The following is a 14,388-nucleotide window of genomic DNA, read 5'->3' as shown; positions in this document are numbered from 1 at the left end:
AATATCATATTCAAATCATTTCCTCTGTACAAACTGCAACGATCGATTTTTCACAACATGCGGTGATATACCTTCATGGCTTCGTTTGACCTACATTTTTTCAGTCACCACCCGTCCGCCGGTCTCTTCCTGGGTCTGCACTCTGCAGAACGCTGTCATGTCAGTGTGGGCGTGCTTTCAAAAAATGTAATGGCTTGCACGCCTCTGTGGTGTCGTTATAGGTGTGGACAGCAGGGGGCGCTGTAGGGACACAAGACTGAGGTGACCAGTGCGACCTAAACTGACTGACAGTCAAAAATGTGATGAAAGCGTGATTTAAAAAAAGATGAATGAGTTATAAATCCAGTAGGTATTCTCTTGACACCGTAACAATTTAATATTCGTAATTTAATAGATTAGGTTAATCGTTTGAAAGGATGATTCAGTTATTTTATTTCAATACTCATCATCAGGTATAAAACATTCATCACATTTAACAGTGCTGCAGATTGCATAAAAACACAATGATCCGAGGTTAAGAATCAAGTATATCTGAAATATAAACACTTAAGGTGCAGTTAGACAGTGACAACAACAATCACCAGAGGCAAACAAAAAAGTTTTCACATCTTTCTGAATGTTTTCAAGTCCCATTTGTTACATTACCAGCAGGTTACTCTCATACAGTGGTCTTTTTTCACATCAAGGACCCCTAAACTGACCCAAACTAGACCACTGACCCCCCCATTTGATCAATTCTGGTCCCAGGGTCCCCCATCTCATAAGATTTTGTTTCTTTTAGATGTTTTATTAGTACAGAAAGTGTATGAAACCCATGACCAGAACAGTCATACATTCTGTCATTGTGTTACCTATGGATGGAATTATAGTGAAAATAAAGTAGTCCCCCTCTTTGCTGGGGACCACCCCCCCCCCCCACACACACACACACACACACACACAAACACACAAAACGTAGAATACATTGGAGTGCAAGTTCGATACAGCATATTGTACACATTTAAGTTTTGTAAGCATATCTTCAGGTTTTCAGTCAGGATGGACTCATCAGATGTATTTGGGGGTGGTTAAGAGGTGTGAGCCCTCTCCGTCCGCTCCTCTGCAGGCTCTCTGCTTTCCCTCTAGGTGGCTCCGCTCCTCTGCAGGAGAGGCTCTCTGCTTTCCCTCTAGGTGGCAGCGGTCAGCCGGAGGCTCCAGGCCCAGCGGCACGCCATCTGACTGCAGGACAGCTGAGGCAGGATCACCCGCAGGCCCCCGGGCTTCACAGGCTCCCACCTCACAGACCCGTGACCCAGCAGCATCACCTGGAACGGAGGAAGGGACATCATGTAGGGAAACAGTGGATGGATAAATGCGGGAGGAGGCGGTAACGCAACGTAAAGGATGCCAACTGCCCATAAAACACCACAGAAGAAGAAGAAGAAGAAGAAAAAGAAGGAGAAGAAGAAGAAGAAGAACCTCCTTTTAGACAACGACAAAAGCAATACACAAGCTGAGGTGACATGTGGAAAATTAAACAAATTCTCAGAGAACTAGACAGTCAATTGGAATTTCGACTAGGCTAGACCAGTTTTCTGATTTATCAGGTTGATATATTGTCCTTTTATTATCATGTTGTCATATTTGACTTTGATCAACTTGAGAAACAACATAGAGTCTGCACACACTGCGTAGACTACGCTCCCAGTCAGTTTATTTGAATTTCATTAAATACAATTAAACTGACTGGGAGCATAGTCATATTTGACTTTCCCAGTGGTAGATACTAGGGTTAGACTGATATGTTGATATGCTGGCTTTTTATGAAATATCAGATATCATATAAGCCAATCAGTGTCATCCACCTCTGATATGACGGAGGTTCCACCCTGATGACAGCTACAGAAAACAGTAGGGGTGGGAATCACCAGATGCCCCACGATACGATATTATCACGATACTTAAGTCACGATAGAATAGTATTGCGATATTGTGATATGCTAGTATTGTGATCTATTGAGTATTGCGATATATTGTGATTTATTACCTTTTTTCAACTGCAAATTATGTCCCCAAAGGAAAAAAAAAACTTGGTCAACATGTGTTTTATCTAATGAGATAAAGTTTCCAGTCTGTTCATCTCACTTCAATAATTTCTGTTGCAGCAACATGGGATTGTCAAGTAGACAGACTGACCAACACTGTCATAAACGTTACATGCACTTTACATTTTGTATAATAAAATATCACGATACTTGGCATTCGATATGATACAATATATTGCACAGCAAATATGGCAATACTATGCTGCATCGCCCCCCCCCCCCCCCCCCCACACACACACACACCTAGAAAACAGCCTGTACAAGCATGTCATGTGATGAAGTCATGTGGTGAAGTCATGTGATGCCTCACCTGAGTCATTCCTTCAGTCACCACAGGGTCATGCAGAATCACAGCTCCGTCACTCGGCCACTCCAGTAAAATGGCAAAGACAGCCTTTTCCTGCGGTCTGTACGTGTACCTGTCGAAAGTCCATCCCATTTGTGAGCTTTCTATCTATAAAAAATATCATTCATGTTATCTGATCTTCTTATGATACTATCTTTTAGAACAGGCATGAAGTTAACAGGATTCATAAAACTGAGGAAGTATTGGTACACAAATTAATTTACGTACGTGTGTGAATTAGCGATATGTGCAATCGAGGTGGAAACTAGGGATGCACGATATTGAATTTTTGATTCCGATACCGATATCGATAACTTCTTGCTCCTCAAGGCCGATACCGATACGATAACCGATAATATATATATATATTTTTTTTTATACATATTTTTTCCTGTAGTTTTTGTTTTGACCTAACCAGATGTATAAATGACATGAGCATTACTACTATGAACAAAACAAAGCCAAGAGAACAGTTTTGACTCTTCAAATAAAGTGACTATTTATTTTTCAAAATAAATATAATAATCTGAGTCAACTGCAATATGTCAAATTGTCAATGGCAATGTGTTTCCTTGAACAATAAATGAAGAATACCAACAACTATTTGGTCCATGAAACAACTATAGTATATACTATGTAGTATTACCTTTACATGGTATTATTTATACTAGGAGAGCAGCAAACATATCAAAAAACAAACAAAAAGAAATCAAACCAAACTACTTGGCATCCTATATTGTGTGTGTGTGTGTAGGTGTGTAGGTGTGTGTGTGTAACATGTAAACATTTTCGAATAGTAAGGCTCATCACTCTCAGTGGTACAAAAATAAAGGCCTATAGAACGGTTGCAATTAGCAATTCTTAATAAGCCAAGGATTCAAATTAAATACTGACAGGACAGTCAGACCTGTCTCTACATGTAAACAAAACAAATTGAAAAAGTGCATTGACTGAGACAGAGAGGGGGGGGGGGGGGTTTGGCCCTGCATCGCTACTCTTTTTCGACTACTTCTACTTGTTTTAACTCTGGGTGGATCAGTGGGAGATTTTTTTTTATGAAGAGGAGCTTCTCTGCCTTATCGCATAGCAGTCGGTTTCTTTTCTCCGTCATCACGTTTCCAGCGGCAGAAAACAAGCGTTCAGAGTCAACACTGGTGCATGGTGCTGACAGATATTTACGAGCAAGCTGAGACAGTCGCTCGTAACGGGACTGGTTGCTCCTCCAGTATTCAAGTGGGCAACGGTTCAACTGAAGGGTGGGCTCCAACAGATAGGACCGGAGCTAACAATAAAAACATCTTTATTTTTTCAAACGCCTTGTCGATAGGTACAGTCCCCGCCGGTTCCTTCCTAGGCTTCTCAGCTTCTTGAGCCGCTTTCGCTTCCTCGTATGCGTTTAACACACCATCGTAGCGATGGCGATGTTTCAGGTGACTTATTAAGTTGGATGTGTTGTAGCTCGATGCCTTTTTCCCTCCTCGTGGAACTTCTGACTTGCATTTATTGCAAATGGCAAGCGAAGCGCTTTCATCAGAAACTTTAAAAAAGTCCCAAACTACCGACGCCACGTTCGTTGTATCCCTCCTACCATGCTCTGTTGCTCAGCCAGCGTGCACTGCTGTTGTTCTGGGACGTTCAGGCCATTACGTCATCACGCTGGAGAGAGGGAGCGCTGGATTTGTGGAAAAACAACCCCTTCCTAAACCACACACAATCACTGATACCATTGTACTGGTAAAACGGGAGGGGCCTACAAAAAAACAAACGCCCTCATCCCAATCCACCCACACCGCAGTTGTTTGACAAAAAAAAAATATTATATATTATCGGAGCTATTAATAACGTTATCGGATTTATCTGAATGACGTCATAATTGTTGATATCGGGTCCGATACGTATCTGTCCGATAACTATCGTGCATCCCTAGTGGAAACCCCCTCGAGCCAGTAGTGACTTAATATAGCAGCTTTTTCATTGAGGATGGTAGAGTGACTTGTAACAGGGAGAACGTCACCTCTATTGGTCACACAGCGCCCTCTAAAGGCCTCTCCTGGGACTAAGCAGTTTGGTGCCTGCGTCCCGGTGGCAAGATGCACGCACGCGCTGTACAGCGGGAGCGTTGTGTTCATGAAAACAAGAAAGTAACTCGGTGCGGATTTGCTACGAAAATGACGTTTCACGTAGCTATGGATTGATTATTATTTCATCACGTGGTGAGTACCCGATGTCGCAACATGTACATAGAGCTTTCTGCCGCTGTGTTTTGTTGACTTTGAACGGAGATATCGATATTGACACTGTTGCACCCAGAGGGCGCAGTTTCTCCAATAGCAAAACTTGCTGAATGGGGCTTTAAAATAATCTTATTTTCCATCTAAAGGAACATTTCTTCACTCTGATCCAATGAGCATCTTAACAACAGGATATTTGGAATATGGGTGGGCGATATGGCAAAAATATCATATCACGATTTTTTCAGGCAGGATCACGATCCACGATCTTATCACGATTCTTTTTCATATTGGTTTTTAAGACTATTTTGCAAGTTACTGAACAGTATAAGTACGAACTAATTTCAGGGTTCGTATGGTCATGAGAAACCTGGGAAAAGTCATGGAAATTTAAAATACAATTTGTTTTATAAATATTTTCCTGTCGTTCATTTCCGCTGAGTTTACACTAATTCATATGCTAAGAAATAATGTTCACAAGCATGCACATCACTCTATCTATCTATCTATCTATCTATCTATCTATCTATCTATCTATCTATCTATCTATCTATCTCTTCACTATTATTTCAGCTATACAGTAGGGTTGGTCGATGGGACGAATATATATGGGCTATCTGCGATTTGAGTCCACCATCGGTTGCCTTTGTTGGGTGATCTTTCATGTGATTGTTATCATTTTAATTAGCTAGTTTAATGGTGAGAGAGAGACCAACAGACGGAGAGAGAGAGAGCTCTCAGCTCTGTCTGTTTGTCTGTCATGCAGCTCGGCATACACACACGCACACACACACACACACACACACACACACACACACACACACACCACAGCGTTGAGTGAGAGAGGGGGAAACGGAGCTCACCTGTGAATACGAGGCAGGATGACAGCAGATTAAGAGCATTTAAAATAACTTTGCGCCATGAGTTCCACTCTATCTGCCTGTCTGTCTCTCTACCCGCATGTTTGTTTAGTGTGTGTGTGTGTGTGTGTGTGTGTGTGTAAAGAGGTTTCATTTCCGTTCGAGTCATTTTCATCCCCGTTCATTGTAACGAGCAGAGTCTGTGTTTAGGCTATTTTTATTTTTTCAACTATCGTCCCGGCTCCCTCCCCAAATTAATTTTCCTCGTCCCTGACGCTATTTTTAACGTCCCCGGGTTGACGGGAGGTCCTGTCGAGCCCTGGTTAAGTGTGTATGTGTGTGTGTGTGTGTGTGTGTGTGTGTGTGTGTGTGTATGCTACTCTGCTGCTGCACTTTGTGAAGTGAAAAGGGGGAGGGGAGGACAACTTTGGAAGCGTCTTTCAGACATAGAAATGCAACTGATAGAATGTGCACTGCATGTAGCGTGATTCTAACGATCTGTCTGGAAAGGCAGATCGTGGAGCCATTCTGATCTAAGATCGTCATATCGCCCACCCCTAGAATAAAGAGAAAATATATTTCAAAGTATACTGTAAATTGCCTAACATCTAGAGCAGGGATGGGCATTTTTTTTCCAGAGGACCATACTCTCACATAAAGTAAGCGAAGGGCCACACATTGGACAACATACATGCAATGCCCGAAATGCGGCCCCTGGGCCGCATTTTGCCCATTTGTGATCTAGAGGCTGGGGAATTTGACATGAGATAAAGAAAAAAAGTCAAAGAGATTTGGTGTGTGTCAACAATCAATACTTTGCAACAGTGGGTTTTGCCAGCATCATAAAAAAATGTTTTTCTCCAGTGGTGCAGGAGTTTATCAATTTTTCACAATGTAATGTCAGCACAAACACAAATGAGGACCCACCAGACGTTGGGGGTGGCCGTGTCGTTCTGAACCCTCCATGCTGTGGTGTTGTAGATGGCCTCCCCGTTCACCTCCAGCCACTGGCCCATCTGCCTCAGACGCTCCTCGAAGATGGGGGCGATCCTCCCGTCGTGCGTGGGGCCAATGTTCATCAGCAGGTTCCCCCCACAGGACACGGTTTCTACCAACATCTGAGACACACAATGTTCATCAGCAGGTTCCCCCCACAGGACACAGTTTCTACCAACATCTGAAACACACAATGTTCATCAGCAGGTTCCCCCCACAGGACACAGTTTCTACCAACATCTGAGACACACAATGTTCATCAGCAGGTTCCCCCCCACACAGGACATGGTTTCTACCAACATCTGAGACACACAATGTTCATCAGCAGGTCCCCCCCCCCCCCCACAGGACATGGTTTCTACCAACATCTGAGACACACAATGTTCATCAGCAGGTTCCCCCCACAGGACACGGTTTCTACCAACATCTGAGACACACAATGTTCATCAGCAGGTTCCCCCCACAGGACACGGTTTCTACCAACATCTGAGACACACAATGTTCATCAGCAGGTTCCCCCCACAGGACACGGTTTCTACCAACATCTGCGACACACAATGTTCATCAGCAGGTTCCCCCCACAGGACACGGTTTCTACCAACATCTGAGACACACAATGTTCATCAGCAGGTCCCCCCCCCCCCACATAGGACACCGTTTCTACCAACATCTGAGACTGAGACACACAATGTTCATCAGCAGGTTCCCCCCACAGGACACGGTTTCTACCAACATCTGAGACACATAATGTTCATTAGCAGGTTCCCCCACAGGACACGGTTTCTACCAACATCTGAGACACACAATGTTCATCAGCAGGTTCCGCCCACAGGACACGGTTTCTACCAACATCTGAGACACACAATGTTCATCAGCAGGTTCCCCCCCCCCCCCCCCCACATGACACGGTTTCTACCAACATCTGAGACACACAATGTTCATCAGCAGGTTTCCCCCACAGGACACGGTTTCTACCAACATCTGAGACACACAATGTTCATCAGCAGGTTCCCCCCACAGGACACGGTTTCTACCAACATCTGAGACACACAATGTTCATCAGCAGGTTCCCCCCCCCCACAGGACACGGTTTCTACCAACATCTGAGACACACAATGTTCATCAGCAGGTTCCCCCCCCCCACAGGACACGGTTTCTACCAACATCTGAGACTGAGACACACAATGTTCATCAGCAGGTTCCCCCACAGGACACGGTTTCTACCAACATCTGAGACACACAATGTTCATCAGCAGGTTCCCCCCACCGGACACGGTTTCTACCAACATCTGAGACACACAATGTTCATCAGCAGGTTCCCCCCACAGGACACGGTTTCTACCAACATCTGAGACACACACAGGCAGCTCACAGTTAAAGGTGCCATGGACCACATTAGTTGCATTTATGTGAACAAACGAGACCATCGCTGAGAGGACTGGCAACCTTTACTGGTCTCTACGCTGCATTACTGCTGTGTGCCACCGGGTTGGATTTCATGCAAGACTCCTGGAATGCTTTCGGCCACAGCTATGCCGTTTTACGTGCGATCGGGCTGAAACTTTGTAAAGAATGTAAAGAGCACCCGTGTGGGTGACCTAACGCAGTGGTCCCCAACCACCGGGCCGCAACGCATTTGGTACCGGGCTATAATATTATAGGCTGTGTGTGGTAGTTGAAACATAGTTTCAAGTTGACGTTTATTTATGTTTGCAGTTTAAACAAAAACATAAATACTGTAGGCTACATAAATGGATTTTTTAATCATTAATATCTACTTTTAGAAATTATATAGGCTGAAATCAAATCACTGTGCATAATTGTGAAAGTGTCTTTATTGACAGATGAAGAGGCTGTTATTTACCCTTTGTCACCACCTGGTGAGTAAATATATATGTAACTAAAACCATTAAAATTGACAACCGGTCCGCAACTTTTTTTTCCATGTATCTACCGGTCCTTGGCACAAAAAAGGTTGGGAACCCCTGACCTAATGGAGCTGTATTTTTTTTATTAGGTAATTAGGGCAAGATTAATTGCCCTAATTACCTAATGATTGTCCCTAGTGATGTGATGTCACTCGAGCAATGATGACATCATCTGGTGACGTACTGATGACATCACTCACTGATGGCCCGATCATTGAGTGCTCGAGTGACGTCACATCGGTGATTTATGATGAATGGAGACCATTGTGTTTCAGTCACCTGTAACGTTGTCACTGTTTTTGGGTGCTGTAACCTTGTAACTCTGTAATCAGGGCGTCCTAAAAAGAGAGAGCTTGTTCTCAATAGCCCCTCCCTGTTTAAATAAAGGTTAAATAAAAAATCAAACATGATCAGTAACAAGGCTATGGTGAGCAAAATATTCTTTTCTGTTATTAAGACTGTCTGCTTCTATTTCACACTGAGAGGTAATAAAATACACTCAGCCATGTGGAGAATGATTATAAAGTTTGAGTTACATTTTCAGCGCAATCTCACCCACGTAACGGCCTTTATTTAGATGGCTCATTTGAACATGTTGGCTAATAACGTGTTACATGTTAATAACATGTTGGTTACCCCGATGAAACAGTTTACAGGTGAATCATAATTATCTCCGGCTCTCACCGCCACAAGCTGCTCGATGGTGAGGTGGTCTCTGAGCGGAGCGTTGCGTCTGTAGCCCCAGGACTTGGTGTCGATGGTCATGCAGTTTTCCCATTTGTGTTGGAGCAGGTGTCCAGGCTGGTAGCGGTCAGCACAGGTGTAGTATCCTCCGTGGGTGCAGATGGAGCCGTAGCCCCACCGGTCGTTTGTCACCACCGTGTCACGCACCGGACTGCAGGAGAACAAACACTTTTCATTCACGGTTTTTATCTTATTTATCAATGACGACCATCAGGTGGACCAAAGGACCGCGGGTCGGATTCGAACCCGGGTCGGCCGCGCCAAGGACTAAGCCTTTGTGATACGCACACAACCAGGTTAGCCACCGGGATGCCCCCAATTATTATAATTTTTTTAAATGAAAATGCAATATGGTCCACTGCAATTTTCAAAGGAAGCGCAAGATTTGTTAAAGTCAAAATGTGTGTCAAAATACCATTTCAAAATAAATATCGTCATGCTGGAGAGATGTCCTGGCCTACACATCATATTCTACAGACTACAGAAAACATCTTTGTTTGCTACAGATCCCCGCAAAAATCACAGGATAATCATTGTGATACCTTTTTGAACGGAAAATGAGAATGAGGTCGTAAAAATGATCATTCCCTCTAATATCGCAAATCATATCGCGATTGCAATATCAGTCGATATAATCGAAATTAGATATTTTCTCAAAACCTAAAACGATGATTGAAATAAAACAACACACTAGAATGAAAACAATCACCAATGAATTCAGCTGTTTTTTTAAAAATCACCTGTCATTATAGAGCCAGGCTAAGAACCCGGTGCTGTTCCAGTACTTGTCGGGCGCATCTCCGTCCCCGTCGGACCACAGCACCTCTGGTTTGTACCTGGTGACGATCTCGTAAAGCTCTGGCAGGGTTTTAGTGGTGGGGAAGTAGTTGGTAGTGAAGACGTTGGCCGCGTCCTGTTGGAAGAGCGGGTTGAACCACTCGAAGAGGGAGTGATACAGCCCCAGACGCAGGTCACTGTGAGCCCGAAGGGCAGTCGCCATCTCCCCCACCAGGTCTCTCCTCGGCCCAACATCCACTGCGTTCCAGTTCCACGAGTTTTTGGAGCCCCATAGTGTGAAACCTGAGAAAGACACAGACAACACAATACAGATCTGCTGTGTCTCAATGGCTATGGCACTGCAACGGTCAGAGGTTACCTAGAGCAGAGGTTCTCAAATGTTTTTCAGCCAAGGACCCCTTACAAGATAGAAAATATACAGGGGACCCCCTCATTCTGATTTGTGATTTTGGGCTAAGCTTAATTGTTTCCACGGTAACGTGCGAGACTTTTAATTTGATAGGTTTGTTATTAGAATGTAATCCATGAACCATTTTAGATTTAAAGCATAAACTATTTTCGTTGAACTATGAAGATTTTGCAAAAAAAATATATACCGGTATATACAGTATATATTTTTTTATTACATTACATTTACATTACGTCATTTAGCAGACGCTTTTGTTTTGTCCAAAGCGACTTACAATATCACAATTTGTCAACAGTACAGAAAACCACTATGCAACACAATCAATGACAGCCAAGATATTTTGATAGACTAGCACCATGTAGGAAGTAGTTTGAGAAGGAATAAGTAACATGTAGCATTTATAAAAAAACAAAAAACAAAAACAAAAAAAAAGATCAGAGGCCTGTACTACAAAGCCAGTTTAGTGGTTTAGCGAGGTAACTTCAGGTTTAAACCTGGTTTGGCCGTACTACAAAGCAAGTTAACTTCTTACCGACATATATTTCCATAGCAACTTATGCTTCACACTTAACCTGGTCCGTAGCAGGTTAAGTTGCAAGGATAAGATTAGACCTTAGATACACCGCCCACGAACCAATCGAATCAGCAGTTTGGAAAAATGGCCAACCCCTTTCTGGACTAGTTTCCCATCAAGGAAGGAGCACAAATTGTAATGTTGAATTAATCAAGGACTAAAGCCTTGCACTTGTTGCAGGCTACATTTTAATTAAGCCCTACTTACCACTTTGGAATATGTTTTTATATATTCATTTTTGTGCTCTCAAGTAGCCTAGATACGTTGTTTGACCCTGCCGATCGATTGCAGCTGAATAGTGAGTGGAGAAATATCACTAAACTGGCATAAAAAGGTTACATAAACGTCTCCAAAGCGCACGGTGCCGTGTGCGCAACGGAGCTGAGACTGACGTTGGGTTGGAATTAAAATGGTCATAGCCTACATGCTAGAATAGCCTACTACATCTAAGCAATTTAATATGGGATCACCTGCACACAGGCGATCCCATATTAAGATGATTCATATCTAGGCTACTCCTGCATTTTGCAGTTGCAACTGTGTTGCTTTTGGCCTGTATGATGTGATTTAACTTCATATTTCCAGCATCATTATATGAAATATGGAGATATGCGACTCTGCTGACGATAGCCTATAGCCTATATGTGACCACGAAATAGGCTATTTTTTATAAATGAAATCTATGCCCGCACGTACCGTGTCAATTCAGTTCAGAAGCATTTATTTTATTTTATTATCATTCTTTTTTTTATTGATTAGCCTATAGGAATTATTCGGTCAGTGCGACTAAACACTCATGAGATCATTATTATTCATTGAGCCTAAATGGTCTATAGCTACATACCGATTTCGGACTGAGATAGATTACACATTGCTTCCACAAAAGACTGTAGATAGAGAGCTGTAGATAGCCTACGAAACCGCTCTTCAAAGAAATTACTGGTGTGGATAAAAGTGGTCTTTAGACAGTCATTCGGGAACAGACTAATAATATCCAACGCAGATTTTTTTTTGCGGATTCATTCAATGAGGAAATAGGCATGTCTGGCGCTTTGGTGGCGAAATCAAGCAAGCTGAATAACTTATGCATTTAGACAATCTGCAAATTTTTGCCAGCCCTCCTTTGGCTATGGCACTGCAAGGGTCAGGGGTTTTATTCCCAGTGGTTCCACCCAAACTGCAAATGCACTAGCATAAGCATCCATTTAACTGGCAGGGTCTGAGGGTCATGGTGCACTGCCAAAGATATAAAGGCTCATTCACATTTAGAACAATAACAATAAACATAACTGTAAACTACAATGATACCTTGTTGAATTTGAGTGGTTGAAAATGTTTTATCGTTGTCTCTGCATAGAGACACGGCATGAAATAGGGCACGCCCATCACAGGGGAAAGCTCTCCATTCACTCCCACACACCAGCATCATTTTCCTTGAATTAAACACAGCTAAAAGCTGTTGTGTGGTGGGGCTGCGCAGACAACAAATGTAAAAAAATCGGCAATTAAGAGTTTTTTTGTACTACCGAGCAAAACAAGGAAGCCATTGAGAATTGGCGAGAAGAGAAATGAGGATCTAGCTGTCAAGGAAGTAAGTTGGAGTGTTCATCTTCCGTATATATGATCTTTGTTACGCGGCCATGCACGTGACATAGGAGAAAGCCATGATTTGGGGCGAAGGGGGGGGGGGGGGTTTGTTTTCTCCCGTTTTGTGTGTGGTTTCTGAATGATGACGTGCTCCGTAGTGTCTCTATCCCCCAAAAAAGCGCTCTTAGATATTAAACCAAAAATATTGTTATATATATTTTTTAATCATTTGTACTTGGAAAAACAAGACACTGTATCTACAATTATTCCCCCCCCCCCCCCCCCCCCCCTGCTGGAAACAGTTATACTTATCTTTATAGTTATTGATCTAATTTAGATGTTAATAGACTACTTGCACAACTCCACTACTTCCTGAAATGAGTAGGGCATCTTGGTTTCCTGTCCTACACTATTGGATGAACTGATTAATGTCAGGTGTGCCTGATCACTGTTGTTGTGACTGCAGCAGTCAGGCACACCTGATATTAATCAGTTCATCCAATAGTGTAGGACAGGAAACCAGTATGCCCTACTCATTTCAGGAAGTAGTGGAGTTGTGCAAGTAGTCTATAGGGCCTTTCACAGCAACCGTTTTGAGGTGGTAAAAGCAGGAAGTAAAGCAGCTGTAACTAATACCATTACTTCTGCTTCCGTTGGGTTTAGGTGTTGCCAGTGCCAGGTGCCCTCATTGATGCTAGTGATTACACCTGCGTTACTTCCTGCTTCACCACCTCAAAAGGTTGGTGTGGAATGATGAGCCTATTGTGCTTAGACTAATCCTGAGTCTCATTGTCAATCAAGTAACCAGGCCTGAATGTAGTCCAGAACGCACTAGAGGCCATCTGCTTAGTGCTCATACGGTACCCTCATGGTGTTTTGTAGTCAGGACGATGTACTTTGCCCCTGATGAGGCGAAGATGTCGGTCCATTCCTCGGCGTCAAAGAACTCAGCGGTGAATTGTGGTGCAAAGTCTTGGTACGTGAAGCCTGGAGGATAATTCTTCTGCATGAAGTCGACGTATGGCTTCATTTTCTGCTTCTGCCAGTACCACCTGAAAAGGGGAGGGGGTCGATATGGAGGGATGAGATGAGATGAGCCTAATTTTGTACTTGTGCTGCTACTATTGCAAAAACAAATGTGTATTTACTTAAAATAATAGTCGCTATGCAAGATTGTTGAGAAAATGTAGGACCCACACAACAACTCTGCACCACACATTTATACAAAAAAAAAAACAGTTCTATTTTCTCTTTTAAGATTGTTTTTGTTACACAGCACCTGAAAACAGTACATAATAGCTACTTGGTTATAAGGTTGCTAGTCATCTAAAGGTGAGTAAATCGTTTTCTGTAACTAATAGCAGACCTGCAAACTCATGTAGAGTGACAGTGTCAAGTATCTCCTCATTATGGATTATTATGCCAAAATATGACTATATTCATTTGGTGTAACAGACACAGTTATGATAACACAGTTAGGATCACTATATGAATTTGTAAAAGTTTACCAAAACCACTCGCTGCCAAAGCTCGGCACAGAGAAGACTCCCCAGTGGATGAAGATGCCAAACTTGGCCTGGTCGTACCACTCAGGTAAGGGTCGGGAGTCGATCGATTCCCAGTTAGGTTCATATTGACATCTGCCCGTGCTGATCATCAGTATCGATACGACTAGAGAAGCAGCGACTGAACCTCGCACCACCATTTTCCTTCCGAATTCTTCAACATTAAGTGCAGCACCAGAGAGGACGTGCTGGCTGGCTATCACTAAGCGAAAATGACAGTAACAAAAGTGGCAGGGGCGGGGCTTGACTTGATAAACAAGGAAGTA

General features: G+C 43.1%; 1 protein-coding gene across 1 annotated transcript; it reads right to left on the bottom strand.

The window, feature by feature from the left end:
* Positions 1 to 1,119: 1,119 nt before the first annotated feature.
* On the bottom strand, positions 1,120 to 14,317 carry fuca2 (alpha-L-fucosidase 2). Its single transcript, XM_083633681.1, has 7 exons — positions 14,066 to 14,317; positions 13,422 to 13,609; positions 9,930 to 10,269; positions 9,130 to 9,340; positions 6,449 to 6,639; positions 2,395 to 2,503; positions 1,120 to 1,304 (listed from the first exon to the last, which is right to left on the bottom strand). The coding sequence occupies exons 1-7, from the start codon at positions 14,260 to 14,262 to the stop codon at positions 1,167 to 1,169; spliced, it is 1,374 nt and encodes a 457-aa protein (XP_083489807.1). The 5' UTR covers positions 14,263 to 14,317; the 3' UTR covers positions 1,120 to 1,166.
* Between the last annotated feature and the right edge of the window lie 71 nt (positions 14,318 to 14,388).

Source organism: Poromitra crassiceps (assembly GCF_964638095.1).
Source record: "Poromitra crassiceps genome assembly, chromosome: 3".
Lineage (NCBI taxonomy): Eukaryota > Metazoa > Chordata > Actinopteri > Beryciformes > Melamphaidae > Poromitra > Poromitra crassiceps.
Note: the sequence above shows the minus strand (reverse complement) of the source record. Positions and strands in the feature narration are given on the sequence as shown.